Source organism: Paralichthys olivaceus, chromosome 10 (assembly GCF_024713975.1).
Source record: "Paralichthys olivaceus isolate ysfri-2021 chromosome 10, ASM2471397v2, whole genome shotgun sequence".
Classification (NCBI taxonomy): domain Eukaryota; kingdom Metazoa; phylum Chordata; class Actinopteri; order Pleuronectiformes; family Paralichthyidae; genus Paralichthys; species Paralichthys olivaceus.
Genome location: NC_091102.1, coordinates 20,981,208 through 21,002,669, shown reverse-complemented (window position 1 = coordinate 21,002,669; position 21,462 = coordinate 20,981,208). Strand labels below are relative to the sequence as shown.

Sequence of the window (21,462 nt, the reverse complement as noted above, 5' to 3'; positions counted from 1 at the left end):
ATGATTTTCGTCTCTGCATCCCATTCTCATGAATGAGACATCTGAGCAGCGTCTGGAAGTAATTTCGTTTGACACAAGCATCCACTAGGACTTGAGAATGAAATGATTATAACTCACCGGTCAAAGGTCCCTGTGACCTCACTGGGCAGACGTGGATGTAAATTATAACTTGACAGGTTGGCATAGGCAGAGGCGATGATAACTTTTTCATTGCTCACAGTGCAGTGTTATCCCACAGCCCCAATTTTAGAATCACTATTGTGAGAGAAAAGGCCACATACCAGTTCTTTACAGAGCTGTACAGTGACCCTCTCCTTGCTCAGAGAGCCAGCTCCATCTGGGGATTAGTACAACCCTCCAATTAAAGTGTTTTCATTTTCCACAAAAGCTTTTTCAGTTAAAACAGCACAGGAAAATACTTAAAATAATCACACAGACTCACATACACACAGACTCCTAACACCAATCCTTTTAAGCACACACAGTGCATATAATATATACTGTACATTTTATGGCTTTTTTCTTTTTGTTTTTTTTTCAGTTTTTACTGTATCAATGTGCACTGGGGCGCCTGTAATTATGACTCTATATAAATCCAGATCCCACAATTACAACCAGCCCACGGAGTCCACAGAGCAATGGCACACACACTTACGATAGACACACACTCAGATATATACACACATACCCACACTTGCCATATTACAACCACTGCCTGTGCAACAGCTGTTTTCTCACTCCCTGCCGGAACCTGCTCACCCTTTCAATTATAACCGCCACCTATAAAACATTCCGCTCACCAAGTGGTGAGAGTTCTGTGTATGTGAAATTTATTCCAGGTCATATTCGGACAGACCAAGTACAACCATTGGAAAAAGCCTTAAACTAAAGCAGAAGTAGTTTGTCTGTAGCTCATCATGACTAAATGTCATAGACGTCTAATCTTTGCTGGAGGCATTAAGAATTCTTCTGAGCTGAGGTAGATGTATAGATTGAGTGGGTGGTTTGAAGATGGAGGGTGGTGTTTTGGGCAATGTGCCCAGGAGGGTGAGGCAGGCGCCAGGCCACCAGGTTGTGAGGCCTGTTTCCTGCTTTATAAAGGGGGATATTAATACACTTATCTCCCATTAAATTTGTTGGCAAGGCAGCAAGCTTGCCCCACTGCAGACATAGCTAATCCTACCAGCTGCTCAACCCGTATGGAGCAATGCAAACTTCAGAATGAAGCCTTCATTTATGACGACCCATGTTCCCAGGCCCAGGATTGCCTGCACTCCACCCACCACATTTTTGGCTTTACTCCTCTCCTCTCTCCTTTACTCGGCTCCCAACCTTCTATGTGGCTAATGAAAGATGACACATTCATTTATTAGCTCTAAAGAGGTGTGTTACAAGGACCATTTGTTGTTTTTACCAACTCTTACTCTCATACACGTTTCTATCATCTTTACCAATCCTTTTTTTTTTCTTTCGGGCCCCAACTACTGTTGTCTGCTGTCTGAAGTTCCCAGGGGCCTTTTAACTAAGTGCATATGCCTCTGCTTTACGACTTGCCACCTTCAAACATAACAGTTTTGGCAGTTAGACCCAGGTTTATTGCTGTCGGTCTGTTGTGGTGATTATGGTTGGTGCCTAGATTCATTTGGCTTGAGGTGTTGTGACTTTTACCAACATCTAGAGTGCTCCCACACCTACTTTGTTTGGTCCAGACCTTCTGATTTTTCAAATTAGTATAAAACAAAATTTTTGTAGACAGCCAACGTAGGTGATGATTACAGGACGTACACGTCATACTAAATTATTTGTGTGCCCCTTGAATTGCAATGTGACACCAAAACTAACCAGACCTAATGTAAACAATGTAACAAGGACATACACCTTGGTTCACATTTGCATGTGTGAACTCAACCTTAGACTTGGTGCAGAAGATGTGTGTGTGTGTGTGTGTGTGTGCGTGTGTGTGTGTGTGTTAGGTCCCTGTGCATGTGCTTAGGTGTGTTGTGATGGGCCTATTATGGGTTTCCTGCTTCTCGCACCTCTGATGATGTCTGCTGTAAGACCTAATTACACGTGTCTACTGACACACACCAGCCCTGCTCTCTGTCCCCTCACACAGCAAAGCAGCACCTGTTTGTCCCCAACGACTAACCTGTCTCTGTCTGTCTCTGTGGGAGCTACATGCATCAGAAATGTAACAAATAAGTGAATACACATGACGGACTCTCAGTATGTATGGAAAAACAAATTGCTCTCTAAGTTCATGGGAAAGTAGCACTACCCACATAATTTTCTTCTGATCTTTTCTTCAAGAATATAAAAACAGTGCAACAACCAGGTCTAGTAAGAGGCCATGAACTCTACCTTTGTTAGTCAGCCTTGTTCTTTTTTAATGGTATTCTGAGATCAATTTGTTTAAATTGCCTCCTTTTAACTCAGCCAAGTACAGCGGTCAGAAAGAGATTTCTATCACAGTAATTACTGAGAATGATTGGGGCGATTCATTATGCATAAAAGGATGCGAATGTTAAACAGGGGTGCTGTGTGTGTGTTTGAGTGAGAGTGAGAGAGATGCAGGAGATAGAGTGTAGCTTAGCATGGCTATGACCTCCACTAGACTGCTTGGGGCTAAATGTTTGTTCTAACAAGGTCCAGTATAAAAGCTGGGGCCATGTGAAATGAATGGAAGTACAGGGAAATTGCAGGTTGCTGTAGTTCTCCCGTCTAGAAAACATGCACATTAGATGATATGTATACATCTGTTAACAAGCAGTCGATTTCTTGTGAAAATGTCCAATGAAATGACGCTGCTGTGTCTTTGTCTCCAGTGTCACGTTTTTCCAGCCCGAGGCTGACACCCCGGCTGAGCAGGAAGAGGGCACTGTCCATCTCTCCTCTGTCAGATGCCAGTATTGACCTGCAGACCATGATCCGCACCTCGCCCAACTCCCTTGTGGCCTACATCAACAACTCCCGCTCCAGCTCAGCTGCCAGCAGCTCCTATGGGCACCTTTCAGTCGGAGGGATCAGGTATTTAGACAGAGCCCATGCATACATTTTTAGCTAATGCTCAAACACATGCAAGTACACTCATCTGTATTGGACCAAGCTGCAGGTCTCGTATTTTAATGTTATCCAGTAAAGTATCTGTGTTCCAAATTCCTAAATATCGTATTTCACTCACTGTACCAGCAGATCTACTGACCAACTTGTACCCTTCAAATCAAACCTCTTTTTTAAAGTGAGAACCTTATCCCATCACTCCTAGTTTTATAATAATAACAGCTGAGCAGACTGATTTTCACCCAATTGTATAACAACAATAGAGGTAGCATACTATAGGTTTGGAGAATGTGTGTATCTTACCTTCCATCACTTAGGATCAAGAGCTAATGCAGCAAAAACAAGATAACAGTTTCCTCTTCCCTTGTGCCCAGCCCCTCGTTCAGTTTCCCTCATCCCATCAACCCAGTGGCGTACCAGCAGCTGTTGTCCCAGCAGAGGGGTCTGAACGCCTTCGGCCACACGCCTCCTCTCATTCAACCGTCACCATCCTCGTTTTCTGCTCGCCAACACCCACTCACCGCTTCACCGATGTCCACCTCGCACAACATCTCCCACTCTGAGGCAAACCAGGTAGGAATGGGGGCATCAAGATAGAGGTTATGGTGGACTTAGGGTCAATGTGATGTTTCCTGATCAATGCGACCAGATATAAGGTCCGTAAATGGGGAGCAGAGTCGTATAAAAATATGCAAAGACTTGATCCCGAGGCAGGTAACTGCCATGTGACGTGTAACAGGGAATTCTGCGAGTGTTGACATGAAATGCTGGGAGATCCCCGTTTTTCATTCCTACAGAGCTCTGATTGTGTCAGTTGTTTGTTCAAATACAGACATAGCTGTCACTGGGAACAGATCCAGACCTATTTAAACCACTGGAAAAGGGATGAGATGTGGCAGCGACTCAGTAATCTGTCTTGGCTAAATGTGGACCTGGATATTATTATTTGTTTTGGACAAAGATAAAAGTTCATGCTCCCCTGTAGAGTTGAAAGTTGATATTTTGCTATTGTTGCTCTGTACACGCAGATACATCTGACTAGGCCAACTATAAGCAAACATTCCGAGTAGATTTTAAAGGATGAAATTTTAAGACGTGTCAATAGCTAGTTTTACAAATATACCTTAAAACATCTCGATGAGACAAATCCTCATGTTTGATGAGCAGGAACCAGCATGTGAGTCACATTCTGGTCCACACATAACTAATTTTATGGAATCAACCAATTGTTATGGTACTTTTGTCAGTTGTCAGTGTAATTTTTGTAAATTGTGTCTCAGGTCAGAAGTATGCTGGAGACTCTCTCCCACTTCCATCTGTCTTCCTATCCTCTGTCTCTCTACATCAGCCCATTATATACACCACAGCTATTCACAATGTAAACTTCCCACTCAGTGAATCACTCCAGCTCACGCTGCTGTCTGCCGCCTCTAACTCTGCTTCATCGCAGTGTGTGTGCGGACACATACCAACACTCTCCGAGTGTATTGGAGAAGTATATATCTGCACCTTTTGCATGCACACAGACACATGAAAGACAAAGACACATCCTCCATTCATGCACACACACAAACACACATTCAGCTCTGTTTCAACAGTGATCAGAACCATATTTCCCTTTTGGTTTCCAGCCACTGAATGAATCATTGAGGCCCCCAGAACAGCTCAACTGCACTGTGGTGTCTGGGTGGGATTAGTAGACCCCCCTTCAATGTTGGACGCCCTCCAATGAACCTTAATAGACACACAGCCATGCACACACATATTCTCTCTCTCGTTTATATCTTTCCTTTCTTTTCATCTCCATTAGAGCTTCAACAGGCCTTCCGAGTCTTTGTCTTTCTGTCTTGTTCGGAATCTGTTGGCAGATCAAAGCCCCTTCCCTTCCCAGCCCCTGACCCTGCCTCCTCCCCGCTCTGCACCGAGGGTAATAACTCCTCTTCTTTCATATTTCCTTGTGGCTTTGGCGATCATAAAGCAGTCTAAACTGTTTAGTCTCGGCGGCAGGTCCTAGTCTGACTTGTGGGCCGTGGTGCCTGGCGCAGCCGTGATGCCTCACATCACTTTGCAACCGATTGCGAAGCCAAAAACAATTGGATGTTATCTTTGTGACTTAATAATATGAATCCCTCTCAGCCGCTCTGAGTGATGACTGCGTGGAAAGGAGTAGTGTCTGACTGAGTGGAATCTTGTGGTTTACAGTCTATAAACTGGAAAGACTGTTTAAATTAACAGGCAATCAAGTGGGAGGACTAATGGACATATTGACAGATGTATGGGTAGGCTGGTGTGTGATAGGATTCAAGGAAAGATGAGTGGTTTGGCAAAGAATGCATGGATGACAAAACAAGCATGGTTAAGAAGCACATTATTCTACCTCCTTATCTGCTTCAAAAAGGTATTCAGAAATCCATATCCACGACAGTTAAATGTGTGTACCATAATGCGTTCTCATATGTCTTTCAGAATGCCAGTGGAGACCCAGCAGTGAGCAGCACGGTCAACCCACTGACCACCAAGAGATCCAAGGTCAAGACGGAAGCAGAGGGTCCACTGCCCATCTCCCCGACTTGTCAGGCAAGACAATAAACTAAATAAAAATGCAGATGCAGTTGTAAATGCAGACGTTATTTACTGCATGATTTTTTTTCCCCTTGTAAGTTGAGGAATCTTCATTGCAGCTTAAGCTTATTAGAGTGGAAAAAGAGCCCCCTCTTTAACTGCAGTTTGCTAATTTGGTGGTAATTAATTATAGATGTTGAATAAAAATGCAGCTTTAATTAATGACGAGAGGTGTTGTCACACATTAAGATCGAGCAGCAGCTCCTCGGGATTAGAAAACAGATAAGATAAGACAAATGCAAACTAGTCCAGGATGTTTCTCCAACATATTGACCGAGGATTTGGGTAAAACATGCAGATAGCGTTTGCCTGTGTTTTTATTTCATGCATTAATGGATACAAGAGTTTTTACAGTTTGTTTGCTGATCTATAAGAAGTGTTGTTCTGCTTTCTCCAGGACCATGGGGGAGGAATCTTGGACTTGAGTGAGGATCTGGATAAAGACGAGTGCAAGCAGGAACCTGAGGCCGTATATGAGACCAACTGCCACTGGGAGGGCTGCAGCAAGGAGTATGACACCCAGGAACAACTTGTCCATGTGAGTATGAGGCTTGGTGTCAGTGGCAGAAATTCCAGCCAGAAATTCACCAGAAAGACACCAGAAATTCCACTGAAGAGCTCCAACAATTAGTGAATTAATTGATTAATTAATAAAAAATTGATTATAAAACAATTAATGAGTAATGAAAAGACTTGGTTTCAGCCCCATTCCCACTGACGTGTTTCATTTTGCTGCTCTGGATGCCACTCATGTCATCAGTATTATTAGTTTCCTTTGCTTTAGTGAAGGTTAACTGCAAACTATACCATAAGAATTATTGCATCTTTCTGTGTATAAATCGAAAAGATCAAACAACCTCTCTGCTACCCATTATATCAGTGCTGATTGAGTCCAGTCAGAAAGCAGCCCAGTAACTGATCCTTTCCTGTTGAGCTGACACACGCAGCGCCTGCTCTCGCCAAATTCAAACCCAAACCCCGCAGCTGTGCCCCACCAACCCCTCAGCCCCGCGACCTCTGACCCCTAACCTCTCACTCCCAGCAACACCCCCAACCCCTGAAGCCCATGGGGTGGGCCATAAATCCTTCATCATGCCAGCAGCTCTGGAATTATGGAACCTCATGCTCCCACATTTTCCGACTTCTCTTTTTTGATTTTCACTTTCTGACTGGGTGTCAGGGCTCGTGTCAGGTCCGCAGACACAGAGACTGATGGGAGGTGGTGGGCGGGTCGCTATGGGCAGCTGCGAGTCAGGACCAGAGTTACCTTTAAGAACTTTTACTCCAGGTCCAGCTCCCCAGCCACAACTCTGTGAAAGTTTGCCAGGATTAGTGAGCCGTCCATCAGTGTATCGGTGGTTTGATCTCAGATGTGGATGAACAATGTGAGGCCAACATATTCCTAAATGTCCTTTCCATCAACTTTTTAAAAAAACAACCAGAAATCCAGGGCTGTTATAGCTGTTCTTTCAACAAAAACTCCTGACAGCGCCTCCCTAAGCACTTCCAGGGATTCATACAGGGTTCTCACAATATCAGCAAAACACACACATACAAACGCACATACACCTGTGGGTTTTGCTTAACCGAAGTTAAGTTAATCCTGTTTCAAGAGCCCCCCCCTAAATTATTATGATTCACAGCAGTGTGTAACCTGAAAATAGAGGCCTGCACTTGGGCCACACACTTGTTTCCATTCCTCCTCCCTCACTCAAAATAGATCTCAGCAGAATCGTCGACCACTGAGCTTTTTCGCTGGTGAAGAGGTGACCACATAAGTGGATCATTGTGGGCCTGGATGTCCTCAGGAAATGAAGTGGTTCCTCTGGGCGTGTGGATATTTGCATGTGGTACACAGGATGAGAGTTTTGAAGTTTGTGTCTGCTGAGAAACGTTTCCTGTTTAACGCCTGTTGTATCCGAAGACAAAATTGAGATAACTGTGAAGGCGATATGTCATTCTGTCACATGTATACAAAGTGTAGTAGGAGGAACTGACTGCCTCTTCTGAATTAATTACTTACACTCAAATCTACAATGTTGCAGAGTAGACACATCATTCTCTGAGATTGCACATTTTGGTTTGCAAGTTTATGGCTCACAAAGAAGGAAATGAAACCTTGTGTCCCCTGACTGACTTCCTGGTCTGTTAACTGTGAGGAGAATGGACAATAAATACAAGGTGGTCACAGAATCCTCTTCCTCATCACTTTTACTGGGATCTGAGGAAGTTCCTCTTCCTTGAGAAACTCACAGACACAGACTCACATACACAGCCTGAAAAAACACACAGCGCTTTTAAGTGATTGTCTCCTGTTGACAGATGCATAATAACTGTCAGCTATAATGGATGGCACCATCACTCACAATGTCTCACTCACAATGTCTCTGTGTGTGTGTGTGTGTGTGTGTGTGTGTGTGTGTGTGTGTGTGTGTGTGTGTGTGAGCTCATATGGATGGACAAATGACCGAGGAGTTACGTCACTGACACACACACAATCACACACACTGTCGAGACACTATTATTATTATATTTTAACCTGTATTCCCCTGTATCACCTACACATGTTCTGCTACGTTGTGATAATTGACTTGACTTTAATTGGATTTGCTCTCTCCTCAGCACATCAACAACGACCACATCCATGGCGAGAAGAAGGAGTTTGTGTGCCGCTGGGAGGAGTGTTCACGGGAGCAGAAGCCCTTCAAGGCTCAGTACATGCTGGTCGTCCACATGAGGCGACACACGGGGGAGAAGCCGCATAAATGCACAGTAAGAACCACATGCCACCATGAGACTCTGTGATGATCACTCTTTGTAACTATCTGGTTAACTAACCAAGCACAGGACCATCTGACGCACTGTGTGTCTGACTGCTGTATTTAAAGGGCTATTCCAGCAATGTGCTATCAGACTCACATTTAAAGTTGGGGACCTGCAACAAGCTCTTCTTACCTTTGGTCAGGAACAAAGGATCCATTATGCAACCAGCAGGGACTTTTGTCCAGCCTTCCAGAATGTTTATCAAACTCCAAGCCTCCAGTTTGTAATTCAGGATTTTCGAAATTTTAAGTTTCAGTGTGTGTGTGAAATGGATCTAATGGCGGAAATTGAATATAAAATAATCCTATTAATGTTTTGTGTGTTTCATCAAATTGCACAAATTTTGTTTTTATTACCCCAGAATGGATCCTTTTAATTTAAATAAATATACATATTTACATCAGGAGCATGTCCTCTCCACGGAGGCCACCATGTTTTTTACAGTAGTCCAAACTGGACAGACAAACATCTTTTGAGTTTTTTGAGACAACTGAAGGCTGCCACTCTTTCATGTTTGGAAGGGTGGGGTGAGGTAACGGGGTATTCGGCTACAACACGCAACTTCACTCTAGATGTCACTAAATTCTACACAGTGAGCCTTTAAATTCTCAGAGCTAATCACAGGTACATATTTATGGTTAGTTAAGTGGTAGAAGAAATGGAACTTCAATGTTCTTCAGCAACATTAGTGGCTGTCAAATCTGTATCATACAGCCCATCTCTTTGCCTCAGACAAAAGATGTAAAAGAAAAACTTCATGAGATTTTCTTTTTGTGCTTAGAACCAGTCATACACTATTTCCTAGTCAATAAATAAAAGGGATTTTACTTGAGCCTTCATTTGCTGTGTGAGGATCAAATTGAGGGCCTGTTTTCTTGGCTTCAAAGCTCATTCACAAGCTCTTGTGAATGCATTAAGACAGATGACTTGTAAAGGAGAGAGTTAAGAAAGCTGATTGACAGCGTGGGCGTGTAATTAAAATCTGCAGACAAGCAGGGGGCCAAGGGTCCTTATTAAGACCACGCTGTATATTCTGTGCAAAAATCCCACGTGCATCCTCTCACAACACTCTGGCTCCTCTTTAGTCTGCTCTTTTAAGCCGGAATCTTCTGACTTTTATATCCCGTCTCTGAGCAAGTCTAATTTGATTCTCTTTTAATTTCAAAGCCAATTACATTCACAGTAACTGCTCAGAAGGAATACCAAATTATAGCTTGTACAATAAAGTGAATACAAAGGCAAAATGCAGTCTTTTCTTTGTCTTAGTAAAACACACCAGACAAATGGCTTTGCCGCACCTCACACTTAGTTTAGATATATCACATAATAGCCCTTTTTACCAAAGTGTAGCAGTGCTTTGCTTTAGTGTGGCACACAACAGTAGGTGGGCAAGAGTCCAAGAGTAGATTACATTGGAAAACTGAAACACACAGAGCTTTTTTGTTGTTGCTGCCCAGCTCTTTTCTCTGACCAGCTGAAAACGAAATTACCGCACTCAGGCAGTCAATCTCACTGTCGGTTTGTCTGTCTGCAGTTTGAGGGCTGCGCCAAAGCTTACTCTCGCCTGGAGAACCTCAAGACCCACCTACGGTCACACACCGGAGAGAAGCCGTACGTGTGTGAACATGAAGGATGCAACAAGGCCTTCTCCAACGCCTCGGACCGGGCCAAGCACCAGAACCGTACACACTCAAACGAGGTATATTGTCTGACACCCACACCTCATATTATCTTTAAATCAACAGAAAGTATTGTGCCCTACTTTCAAGTCTGTGACTAATTTTACTTAACCATACCATACTGTATTGCTATCATTACTATAGTTTTTTTTATTTCTGGCATTTTATATTTGTTCTCTTTGCTGTTTGAAAGCTTTAGCCGTTGCATAGTGCAACCACTAAAATAAGTCATATTACAACTTCAGCACACGTAGGACATGAAGCAATGTGAAACGTCAGACCTTCATATGTTGTGGCGTGTCTTAGGGTATGATATTTTCCATACTCGTCCGAGTTCGATTTCCTCCGTGCACAATAAGGATTGTGTTAAATCCCTCTTGGCAGAAACCATATGTGTGCAAGATCCCGGGGTGTACCAAACGCTACACGGACCCCAGCTCTCTCAGGAAGCACGTTAAAACTGTGCACGGACCGGAAGCCCACGTTACCAAGAAACAACGCAGCGATGTCCCTCCAAGACAGCAGCCGCCCAAAGGCAACGGCGAGAATGAGGCAAATTCCAAGCATGGTGCAAGAGGGGTGGACGGCAAGATTGAGGCCAACAGCACTTCCAGAGGAGTGGAAGACTGCCTGCAGATCAAATCTATCAAGACAGAGACCTCCATGGTGAGTCCTGATCACATGAATAAAAATAAAAGAATCACTCCACAGAACTCGTTTAGAGTTCATGAAAAAAGTGTGTGCAGGGAAATCATTATAACTGAATTCTGTCTTTGGGATTTGTCTGATTCCAACCACCTTCAGCTCTTGATTAAATTAGTGACACTTTTTAAATAACATGATCGTATAATTGCATGGCTTTTATGTTTCTAAACATAAAGAGAGGCACAGACTTATTTACTCACTGTTTTCCACTTTACTAATATTACTCTGAGGTTAAGTGTTTATTACCAGCACTGCCTGCATCCTTCCAAACTCACCTCTCTGTTTGTTGCTTGAAATTGATTCTCTCTTTCCCTTATAACCTTCCTAATGGACAGACTTCACTGAGGTGAGCTCTCAAACTGTCCCTCTGTCTTCTTGCCACTCAGCATGGGAAATGAGCGAGTGTGTTCTCATGTTTCATGTGACAGTGTTGCACTCTTGCATGATTTAAAGCAACATTTTTGCATGATAATCCATTTTCACACATTTATAAGAGCTCCTTTGTATATGGGACGCACAATATATGCATGTGTGGAGACACACGCACCCACGCGCTGCCATTAAACTGCATTTTTTTCTATCCACAAGATCACTGGCTGTAGCCTCTGTGGTCGGCAGATGATAAAAGTCCCTGTCACATTAATATTCAAAGGCTGGGACTGTTTTAACATGTGTACTGTACAAATAGTGCCAGCATCAAGCTGTGATCAAGATTTTAGTTCATTTTAGACCAGTCTGAATTACTGCTTCCACTGGATTGTTGCTCACAGAACTCATCTATTATCCACTTGTTTTCTTGTTGTAAATAAATCAAGCTCATCTATAAGTGATGAGATTATGAAACTATAGTCCTACATTAGTTATTACAAAAATATCTGCACAATTGGAATTTTTAACTGTGATAGTTATTTTACATTGAAGAACACATGAGGGACTTCTCTGAACTGCGCATGAGAATGTAGCTTTTATTATTTAATTTTATTAATTTATTTTTTAAACCTTTTTTACCATCTTCACATCATATATGCAGATAACAAAATCTTAAATGTGTTGCCAAGGTGTGACAGAATATATTTTTAGTTGACCATTATCATTTATAATCAATATTACATCATATCAAGCATTACTCTTACATCAAATCCTTTCCATTGTCGCCCTCCAGACATATCAGTCCAGTCCTGGTGGCCACTCATCGTGTAGCAGTGAGCCATCGCCTCTCAGCAGCGCCAACAACAACGACAGTGGGGTAGAGATGGCCATGCACAGCGGGGGCAGCTTCGGGGACCTCAGTGCACAGGATGAGTGCCCCATGGTTGACTCCACTGTATCTGCAGGGGGACAGATGGGTGGGATGGGTCTTCAGTTAAGGAAAGCCGTGGGTCATGGTGGCGGGGTCACCATCAAGCTGGAAAACATCAAGAAGGAAAGGCTGAAGACAGTGAGGGACTCCTGCCCCTGGGTCAACTCTGCACCACAGCCACTACAGGGTCAACGCATCAGTATGAAGCTGCCTCCCATACCTGCAGTCGGTAAGTGTGTGTGCAAAGTGCTTAACTGTGAAATTAGAGGACAAGATGACCAGAGGGCATCATGTTTTAGTAAGATTGTCCAGTAATGTTCGCGCATAATAATAAATGATTGTATCTATGACATTAGCTGGTGTCGTTATATAATAACGTTTCTTGTATTTGCCAGGTCCCCTGCTGGAGAGCTCCAATGTGATCAGTAATTTAAGTGGTCTGCACAACAACCAACGCATGGGCGACCAGCCTTCATGTGAAATAACACTGCTGAACCAGTTGAATGAGAGGCGTGACAGCACCACCAGTACCATCAGCTCAGCTTACACATTGAGTCGGCGCTCATCTGGTATTTCACCCTGCTATTCCAGCCGGCGCTCCAGTGAGGCTTCCCAGTTTGGTGCTAACCGCCATAACAATATCAGTTCAGCTGACTCCTATGACCCAATCTCCACTGATCTGTCTCGCCGTTCAAGTGAGGCCAGCCAGTGTAGTGGTCTCCCAAGCCTCCTGAGTCTGACACCAGCTCAGCATTATCGGCTCAAGGCAAAGTACGCTGCTGCTACTGGTGGAGCTCCACCCACTCCTCTTCCCAATATGGATCGAATGAGCCTGAGGACACGCATGGCATTGTACAGTGACTCCCAGGAAGGCTCATCTCATCCATTCTATCAGCAACCCTCTGGAACCGCACCCAGGCGCTGCAGTGATATTGGATATGGTGCCCAGAGCATGATGCCCCATGAGGTGCCTGCCAACCTTCCACGCCGTGCCAGTGACCCAGTGCGCCGTCCCACACTCGATCATCTCTCCTTTCCAAGGGTCCAGCGCTATAACAGCATGAACAGCATGAATCCCAATAATGGTCCATCAGCTGCAGAACGCCACCAAGCACTGGCCATGCAGGGCTACACTCGCTCTGATGGCAGCCTGCAACGCTACCCATTTGCCCCCAGACCACCTAGCATTTCTGAGAATGTAGCCATGGAGAACATGGCAGTAGATGGAATGATGACTGGGGGAGAGCAGAATGGGGAGGAGGATATGGTGCTTCCAGATGATGTGGTGCAATACCTCAGGTCCCAGAATTCTGGCCACTCAGGTAACAATTCGGGGCAAGTGGACTATCATTCAAACAATCAGACTCAGGGCTACCAGACAGGCATGGCCCCACCAACATCATTTTATGCACAGAGGAGGATGGCTATGGTGGATGCCACCATGCGTCCATCTGGTCAGGATCTGCCTTTCACAGCACCATCAGACAACCTGAACAAGAATAACATGCCAGTGCAGTGGAATGAGGTGAGTTCAGGGACTGTGGACGCCACAACCAAGCTCACCAGACAACAGCAACACCCTATCAGAGGGAATCTAGCTGTTGTTCAGCAGAGACACAATTTTGGACCATTCCAGACACAAGGTCTGGGCTTGGGTAGCAACCAGCAGGTAGCACCTATGAATCAGAATATGTCTATGCAGGGGTATGCCAACCACAACAGCCAGAGGCTAATGAACATTAACCACCAGCAGAACCAACAACAGAGGCAATGTAACAATGTGAACTTTAGTGATCAAATGAGTCCTCAGCAAGGATATGGCCAAGAGGCAATCCCAAATTCTATAGCTGGGAGCACCAGCATGAGACCTACCCGCAACAGTGCGACAGATCCAGAACTGCAAACATACAGAGCAAGGACACAGACTGATGGGTATTCTCACATGAACCAAGTGGATCTCCAGCAAAATTACAATGTTCTTTCCCAGCAGCAGCAACAGCAGCACAACATTCACAATGGAGTCAGGGGAATGTTACAACCTCGGCCTCCCACAGACCCTAAGACTATTGCCAGGCAACACGCAGGATCTAGCATAATGCAACCAAGTCGAATACCCAAGGCAACTCATGACACTTCAGAGGCAAGCCCAAAGAGGCCCAGTGGGTCAGTGGCCCAACACACCAACTCTGAAAATCGGAACTCTTCTGTGTCCTATACAGGTCAGGTTCATATGTTTGACCCAACTTCTGTCAGCTATGATGCCCCCATGTCCCCCTGTGCCAGCCAGGCTCCTGCCAGCAACAACACTGCAGCACCCAACATGGCTTCACCAGGAGTCAACCAAGTGTCCAGCAGTACAGTGGATTCTTCAACTGGTAGATCTGGTGGTACAGAACATGCCCAGATCGACTTTGACACCATGCTAGATGATGGAGACCACTCTAGCCTAATGTCGGGCACCTTGAGTCCTGGCCTTCTGCAGAGCCTCTCCCAGAGTTCCTCACGTCTGACCACACCACGGAACTCTGTCACCCTTGCGTCTGTACCGGCAGGAATTGGCAACATGGCCATTGGTGACATGAACTCCATGCTCACAGCTTTGGCTGAAGAAAGCAAGTTCCTCAACATGATGAGCTGAGAGCAATCAAAGACCTCATCGTCCACCCATGCTTACCATTTTTACATCAGGAATATATAGACTACACACGAAAGCACTGATTGAACAATGTAAAACTGGTTATTTCATACATTTTTTCATTGTCCATAGTAATATGCTTATCTTGTAATATTTGCTTCAGAATATAATATGTTACATTAAATGGAATTGAATAGTAAGTATAGCTAAGGATCATTTTCTATCATCATTTGTTAAAAAGCCATACTTATTAGCTACAAATATATGATAGTCCAGGGTATATAAATGCATCAACAAACAACTGCCATTCAGTATTTGCTGTTGTAAAAGCCCTTTACAAAGTGGTGCACTGAATGCAGTTCACATAGTGCCTTGCTGAGGACATCAAGGTTGAGCATCTGAGTATGACATAAAAAAACAGGAAATGGACATGATATGTAGATATCAGGTAATATTTTCTCATGAAGTCCTTAATGTGTATAGATTATGCTGTATGGTACTTGCTTTAAATTATAATATAGACTTGTCATGTTTGAACTCGGGCTGTCAAAGCTATAGTAGTCACAAGGCAAGACTACTTTGCTAATCTGTCCATGTGCACAATTAAGCATGTGAGATAAGTGAATAGAGTTGCAGTGCACGATGAAAACAAATTATTTGTGACCAGGTTTAAAACTATCACGTGATTCAGAAGAACAGACACAATTTTAAATGTCATTTGTTCGCAGGCAAATTCAAAGAACAACATCTTATACTTTTATTTTATTGGCCAACAAAATTCTGGTCAAAGCACTGAGATTGATGAACATAGTCCAAGCCCAACCACAAACCATGCATATAAAAAATGGATATATATGCCTATTATGAAAAAAAAATGTAGACATTGACTGCTATTGCAGTTTATAAATGCACTTATTTCAACTATCTTCCAGCATAAGAAAGTGCTATCATAGAAACCTGTCCTGTGCACAACATGGTTTTTATTGCTGGGATTCAATTACACCTAGATTGCGGTGTAAGAAATGTGTATGAGAATCTTAACAAATGTAGCTTACATTGGACATTAAGTGCAGTATATGCTTTCTACAATTTTATTAAAATCAATGTGCATTTATACCTTTAAATTAGAAACTTGAGACTTTTTTACAAAACGCAGCATTTGACAGCCCTAGTTTAAACACATGGTTGTACAAAATTATCATCCACAGATATTAAGTCCTTTTTGATCATGGTCTGAGCTCTTGGGGATGGCACTGATGAACCCTGAACTGATTTCTGTCTTTGCCCTCTGGATCAGAGGAATTAACTCTCCATGGTCCATTCTCACAAGGGTAAATAATTGGAAAGGACAAGGATATGCCTCTGGATTAGTCTACCAGGGCACATGAACCCCCATGCCTGATGAAGAGCATTCTCTAAAGGAATATACAAGTACCTCTGTGTGTTCTCAGTTGAGATCCAACCCTAATTAACACATTCATGCCGCCTCCCCTCACTGCATCCCATGGGTTCTGGATGAACTGCAGAGAGACCAGGAGGGGACTTCGACTTTTATAATGAAATTCTGCTTCTGACAGGAGTCGTGAACAAGCCCTCCAAATTCATCCATTTTACTTTGTTTGTTGAATTTCTAAATAGCCTTTTAAATGTTTGTGTGTATGCTTCCATTCACTTTTACTATGCTCAGTGTGTGTGTGTGTGTGCGTGTGCGTGTGTGTGTGAGTTTGTATGAGTGTGTATATAGCTTTTGTACATTTCAAATAAACTATCTCTGTTTTTTCTGTTTAAATCTCTCGGCTCTGTCTTCTTTGAAATCACATGCTCTGTGGCCCCTGGAGGCCACATCAAAAGAAAACTAGTATGCTACAAGTGAAATCATGCTTGACATTTTCTCAGACTGCTATCGAATGCCGAACTAAGGGCAAGCTCCAGAGTACTCACTGCAACTTCAGTGCCTATGTGCATGAAAGGTGCACACATACAATACAGATGAGTCAGAGCAACAGATTGGTATGAAATGAAAACTATATGATTTGAAAACTGGTAGTTAACACTGCAAAATTTGATATTCATAAAGGACTATCAATGTTGGTGTCAAATAATATCTGCCACTGGTAATTAGTAATTGTAACTAACCGTCCTGTGTGATTAATAACGGGTAATTTTCAAAATAAATACCATATTGATCCCCATGGTGTGGCAAAGTCATTGTACATCTTTAAACCTCCCACGGTTGGACTCTTTTTGGCCACTTGGGGCCAAAGTTGATGGCAAACTTCTTAACACATCCAGCATTTACAGAGCTGTTGTAACAAAGTTGTTCATTCAAAGACTTGTCTTTGCCCTGTCAACCAAAACATTTCCATTTTTAATTCCATATCTGGCTAACTATGCTGTTGTTTGATGCAAAGTAAGCAATTTATAGTTCCTTTTTATTTTATTGTCAGTGAACACAGTTGCCCGCTGTGGACAAAAAAGAAACAGTAGCCATTTTTGAACATGACATCCGGAGGAAGTTCGAAAAATTGAGTTTGGATCACCTGCAGAGTTTGCCTGCAGGCAATTGTCTGTCCGTACACAACAACACATAAATCACTGGAGCGTCTAGGTGAGTGGTGCTACAGCAGGCAGAGGTAGGACGTAACGTATTGATTCTGCTTTAAAGATCACTTCTTCTATCTCAAAAATGTGTAGTTTTTTTGCCTTTTTGCATCTGTCGCTTGTTAGAAACGTCATAACTACCCCAGGTTATATTTAGTATTATTATTATTATATAATTTGTAAAGTTTAACAGAATATGTAGAATACTACAAGATCACATTTAATTTGACATCAAATTCAGTTGGGAATTGGGTAAAAGTGAAACTCACTGATTGCTTTTGCCACTGGAATTTCTTATTCTCTTAGAGAGAGGATGGGAGGAAAATAGCCTCAGGGTGAGTCTCAGCAGAGACAAGAACGAGAAGGGAGTGAGACAGAAATTGATGGTTAGACAAAGCACACAAATGAAGAGAAATAGTGTGCCCTGGAGCACACAACTTCATATTGTAAAAGGGCACACACATCATCTACTGTATGTGGAGTAGGGAGAGAGATCAACCTCTTTCCTTGACGATACTCAGCACTAAATTTAGGATCTAAAATATAGACATAGCAAGATTGTAACTCGTTGAAACACCTGCTCCTAGAATTGCATGTTTGGCTATACATGCAAGGTTGATGTTACCAACATGTTATTGTTAGTATATAATAACCCATTTTACAGCAAGTAGAGGCAGAGCAACAGTCAACATTTTGCATTTTATTTCTGACAAACTGATAAATGTCAGTGCAGTTTTCATTCTCCGTCTAGCTGGGTTTGGTGTCAGCCAACTTCTACAAACTGTAAAACCTGCAAAAGAGAGCAATGAAATTGGACCGAATCAAAAAAGTGAGCAAAAATAGGCTAACAAGCTCTGCAGAGCTGAGGGGAGCTGTGGAGTCAGGTGATACTTCTGACAAGGGTTTCACCCATGACTGTCATTTTGTTTGTAGATTTATTGGTCAGAATTATAGTGCTGAACCAATTCACAGTCAACCTGGTAGAGAGATGGAGTGCAAGCCAGGCAAGAACCCATTATATTTGAATGTGGATTTGTCACAGTTGTGGTTTTGTTTGGTCACGTTTTGGTGTATTTTGTCACGGTTGTGTACATAAGCTGCTATCTTCTCCAGAGCCTCCTGTGTCACAGCAGCAATGTCAGTTGCTATCTTCCCCTGAACTCCCTTTGACTGGACTGCAGAAGCAGCTGATTTTCCATGAACCCCTGTGCACTGTTTCCCATTGGCCCCCGGGCCGCCCACCCGAGCCCCCGGGCTCTGTTTCTGACCGGCCTCCGGGCCGCCCGCCCGAGCCCCCGGGCTCTGTTTCTGACGGGCCTCCGGGCCGCCCGCCCGAGCCCCCGGGCTCTGTTTCTGACGGGCCTCCGGGCCGCCCGCCCGAGCCCCATGCTCTGACTTTGACTGGCCTCCGGGTCGAGCCCCGCCTTTAAATTCAGGTATGGACCGTCTTGAATCCGGTCCTTGAGGGGGAGGTTCTGTCACGGTTGTGGTTTTGTTTGGTCACGTTTTGGTGTATTTTGTCACGGTTGTGTATTTTCTGTGTTCCTCTCATGTTCCCTTCTGCCTTCCTCTGTGCTCCACCCTGTGATTCTCCTGTGTTGTTCTCTGTGTCCCTCTCCTGTGTTCCCCTCCTTGTCCCTCGCTATGTTCCACCCTGTACCTCTCCCGTGTTCATCCCTGTCTTGGTTATTGTATTTTGTTCTCGTTGATAAGTTTGTTCAGTGTTTCCTGTTTTATTTTGTAGTCCTTGCTCCCTGTGTGTTTTCACCCTTTGACTTCCTGCCCTCATCAGGTTCACCTGTTTGTCTTGTGCCACCTGTCCCCAGTTACTCATTAGTTCAAGTGTGTATATAAGTCTTTGTGTTCCCCCCATGTGGTCGTTGGTTCGTCATCTCCGATTCTAGTCATGTTCTGTTCATGTGTCCCGTCAGCTCTCGTCACGTTTCCCCGTAAGTTGTTTCCTGTCCTTCCTGTGTTCCACTCCTGTTTTTGAGTGCGACTTTTGTTTCCTGAAGATTTCTTTTGTTACGTTTACCCCTGTTAAATGAAATACACTTTTTGTTAAACCATATTTAGTTTCTGCGTTTTGGTCCTTCCCTTCCCTTTTTTCCTACTACGTTCGTTCCCTCCCCACGCACCTCCACAAAACCTGACAGTATTTGGTTTAGATTTTATAATTTTCCTTGACATTACATGGTAAATTTTGGAAATGTCAGCTTATTTGTCAGAAATTAATGTCTGGGAAAAAAATCGACAAGATGTATTTAAGAAAAATGATTGGCCCTGGTATGCACTCGCTATGAATATATTTAATGTTGTTTGATCAGATTTAAAAAAATATTCATTCAGTTATACTTGGTTATACTCGGTGGTTCAATCCTTGATTTGGCAAAAGGAGGAAGGTCTGATTTATGTTAGAAAGAAATAAAACATTTTTTGGTAACACTTTATATTAGGGAACACACAAAGTGAACATATCCAAGCATTTGATTGTAATTCATGTAAAACAACTTCCTTACTTACCATCAATAAGCAGTAATTAGGAGATTATTAAGGACAAACTGTTAATCAATGCAGTACTTGCAGAGTAAGGTCATTAAGAATAATGCATTAATAAGTGCTTAATAATGATTAATAAAGAGCCAATATGCCTCTAATATCCATGCTAATAAGCAACTAGTTAATGGTTGATATGTGTTCCCTAATATAAAGTTAATACCATAGTCATATCAAATACAGCCTGAAGCAGGACAGTACATGTCAAATAGGTAACATAATAAACTGTATTTATTAAGTCTGTTGTTTTAAGTGTAGCCCTTAGCTGTGTGTTTAACAACTGTGTTATAAAATTGTGTTATAAAGTGTCCCATTGAACGTTAAAGCAGCACAAATATCAGCACTGTCTTGTTATCCAAGATGTCAGAGATGTGGAGAGGAGGGGAAGAGGAAGCATCCTATCTTGATCTGTGGAATCTCCTTCCTCTCAGTTCAGCTGTCCCGAAGTTGGCCTATATCTCCCTGCAGGGCTCAGAAGTGCCAGTGCCCGTTAAGTAGAGGGTATTCAGAGGAAGTCAGCTGTCGGCTGGTGACATTCGCACCCCGCGCCATGGCTGTGAGCAGACACAACAACACGCATCACAGGGTCAAAGGGTCAAGTGGATGAAAGATTGCTATCCTCAGCTGACCCACATGGAACAAATGCAATGTGGAGAGCATGAGAATAGCTGATACAGTAAATTTCAAGTAGTAGTAGATTTGCAAGGGTCCACTGTGCTTAAACATAACAAATACTTTACTCAAATGTTTAGCTTTAAATTTGACAGCCAAGCAACATAGTTCATGAATAAGCAGTAATATTACAGTATTATGGAAACTAATGCTAAGTGGCATTACCCTATAGGGTTGGTAGTGTCAGATGGTTAGTCTTGAGTTTCAACCAAAAATATAGTCAGAAACCAAAGTAGGAAGCGTCAGTTTCAACTTATACTATCTACCTACACGTCTGTCTCTCTGTATGTTGAACACATATCACGAAAACCATTCTTATCAACTTCACAAATCATTCAAACTTATACATAAACCACGTACCTGAACAGTAATGATGCAAATTCAGATTCAGTTGATAAAAAACTATAAAATCTTCATTGCAGAAAAACAGGTTGATTGAACACAAAGTTTTCTCACTCAACAAACAAGAATTTACAGTATATTGTAGAGGACTCACTAATTACAAGGCATAATTCTCAAGTAGCTCCAGAGCATTAACACAGGACAAGAGAGGCAGGTTTCCAACGAGGCAGGTTTAGAATAGCCACTGTACTAGTATCTTGAGAACAACTAGGGTGAATCTGGGTAATCTTGGACATGAAACAACAACTGTTAGTGTTCGATATGCCAAAAAGGAAAATACTGCCTGAATTTGATATTTGGGACACTTTTATTAGGCAGAAACTGAGACTTTTAGAAACGATGATGTAGATAACCATATTCTCTTCCTAATTGGGTTTTATCAATCATAACTCAACTACCAGTGTTTA

The 21,462-nt window shown here is 43.0% G+C and overlaps 1 protein-coding gene across 2 annotated transcripts in view; it reads left to right on the top strand.

Moving 5' to 3' along the window:
- gli2a (GLI family zinc finger 2a) overlaps positions 1 to 16,613 on the top strand; it is a 75,969-nt gene extending 59,356 nt beyond the window's left edge. The window contains exons 6-15 of one of the 2 annotated variants that reach the window (XM_020099731.2): positions 2,826 to 3,027; positions 3,435 to 3,633; positions 4,871 to 4,987; positions 5,527 to 5,637; positions 6,080 to 6,220; positions 8,305 to 8,454; positions 10,040 to 10,204; positions 10,569 to 10,850; positions 12,052 to 12,418; positions 12,585 to 16,613. In XM_020099731.2, the coding sequence (XP_019955290.2) occupies positions 2,826 to 3,027; positions 3,435 to 3,633; positions 4,871 to 4,987; positions 5,527 to 5,637; positions 6,080 to 6,220; positions 8,305 to 8,454; positions 10,040 to 10,204; positions 10,569 to 10,850; positions 12,052 to 12,418; positions 12,585 to 14,827 (3,977 nt within the window). In that variant the 3' untranslated portion in view covers positions 14,828 to 16,613. The remainder of the gene's footprint in view (positions 1 to 2,825; positions 3,028 to 3,434; positions 3,634 to 4,870; positions 4,988 to 5,526; positions 5,638 to 6,079; positions 6,221 to 8,304; positions 8,455 to 10,039; positions 10,205 to 10,568; positions 10,851 to 12,051; positions 12,419 to 12,584) is intronic. The other variant, XM_020099732.2, reaches the window with a different exon arrangement.
- Positions 16,614 to 21,462: the final 4,849 nt, after the last annotated feature.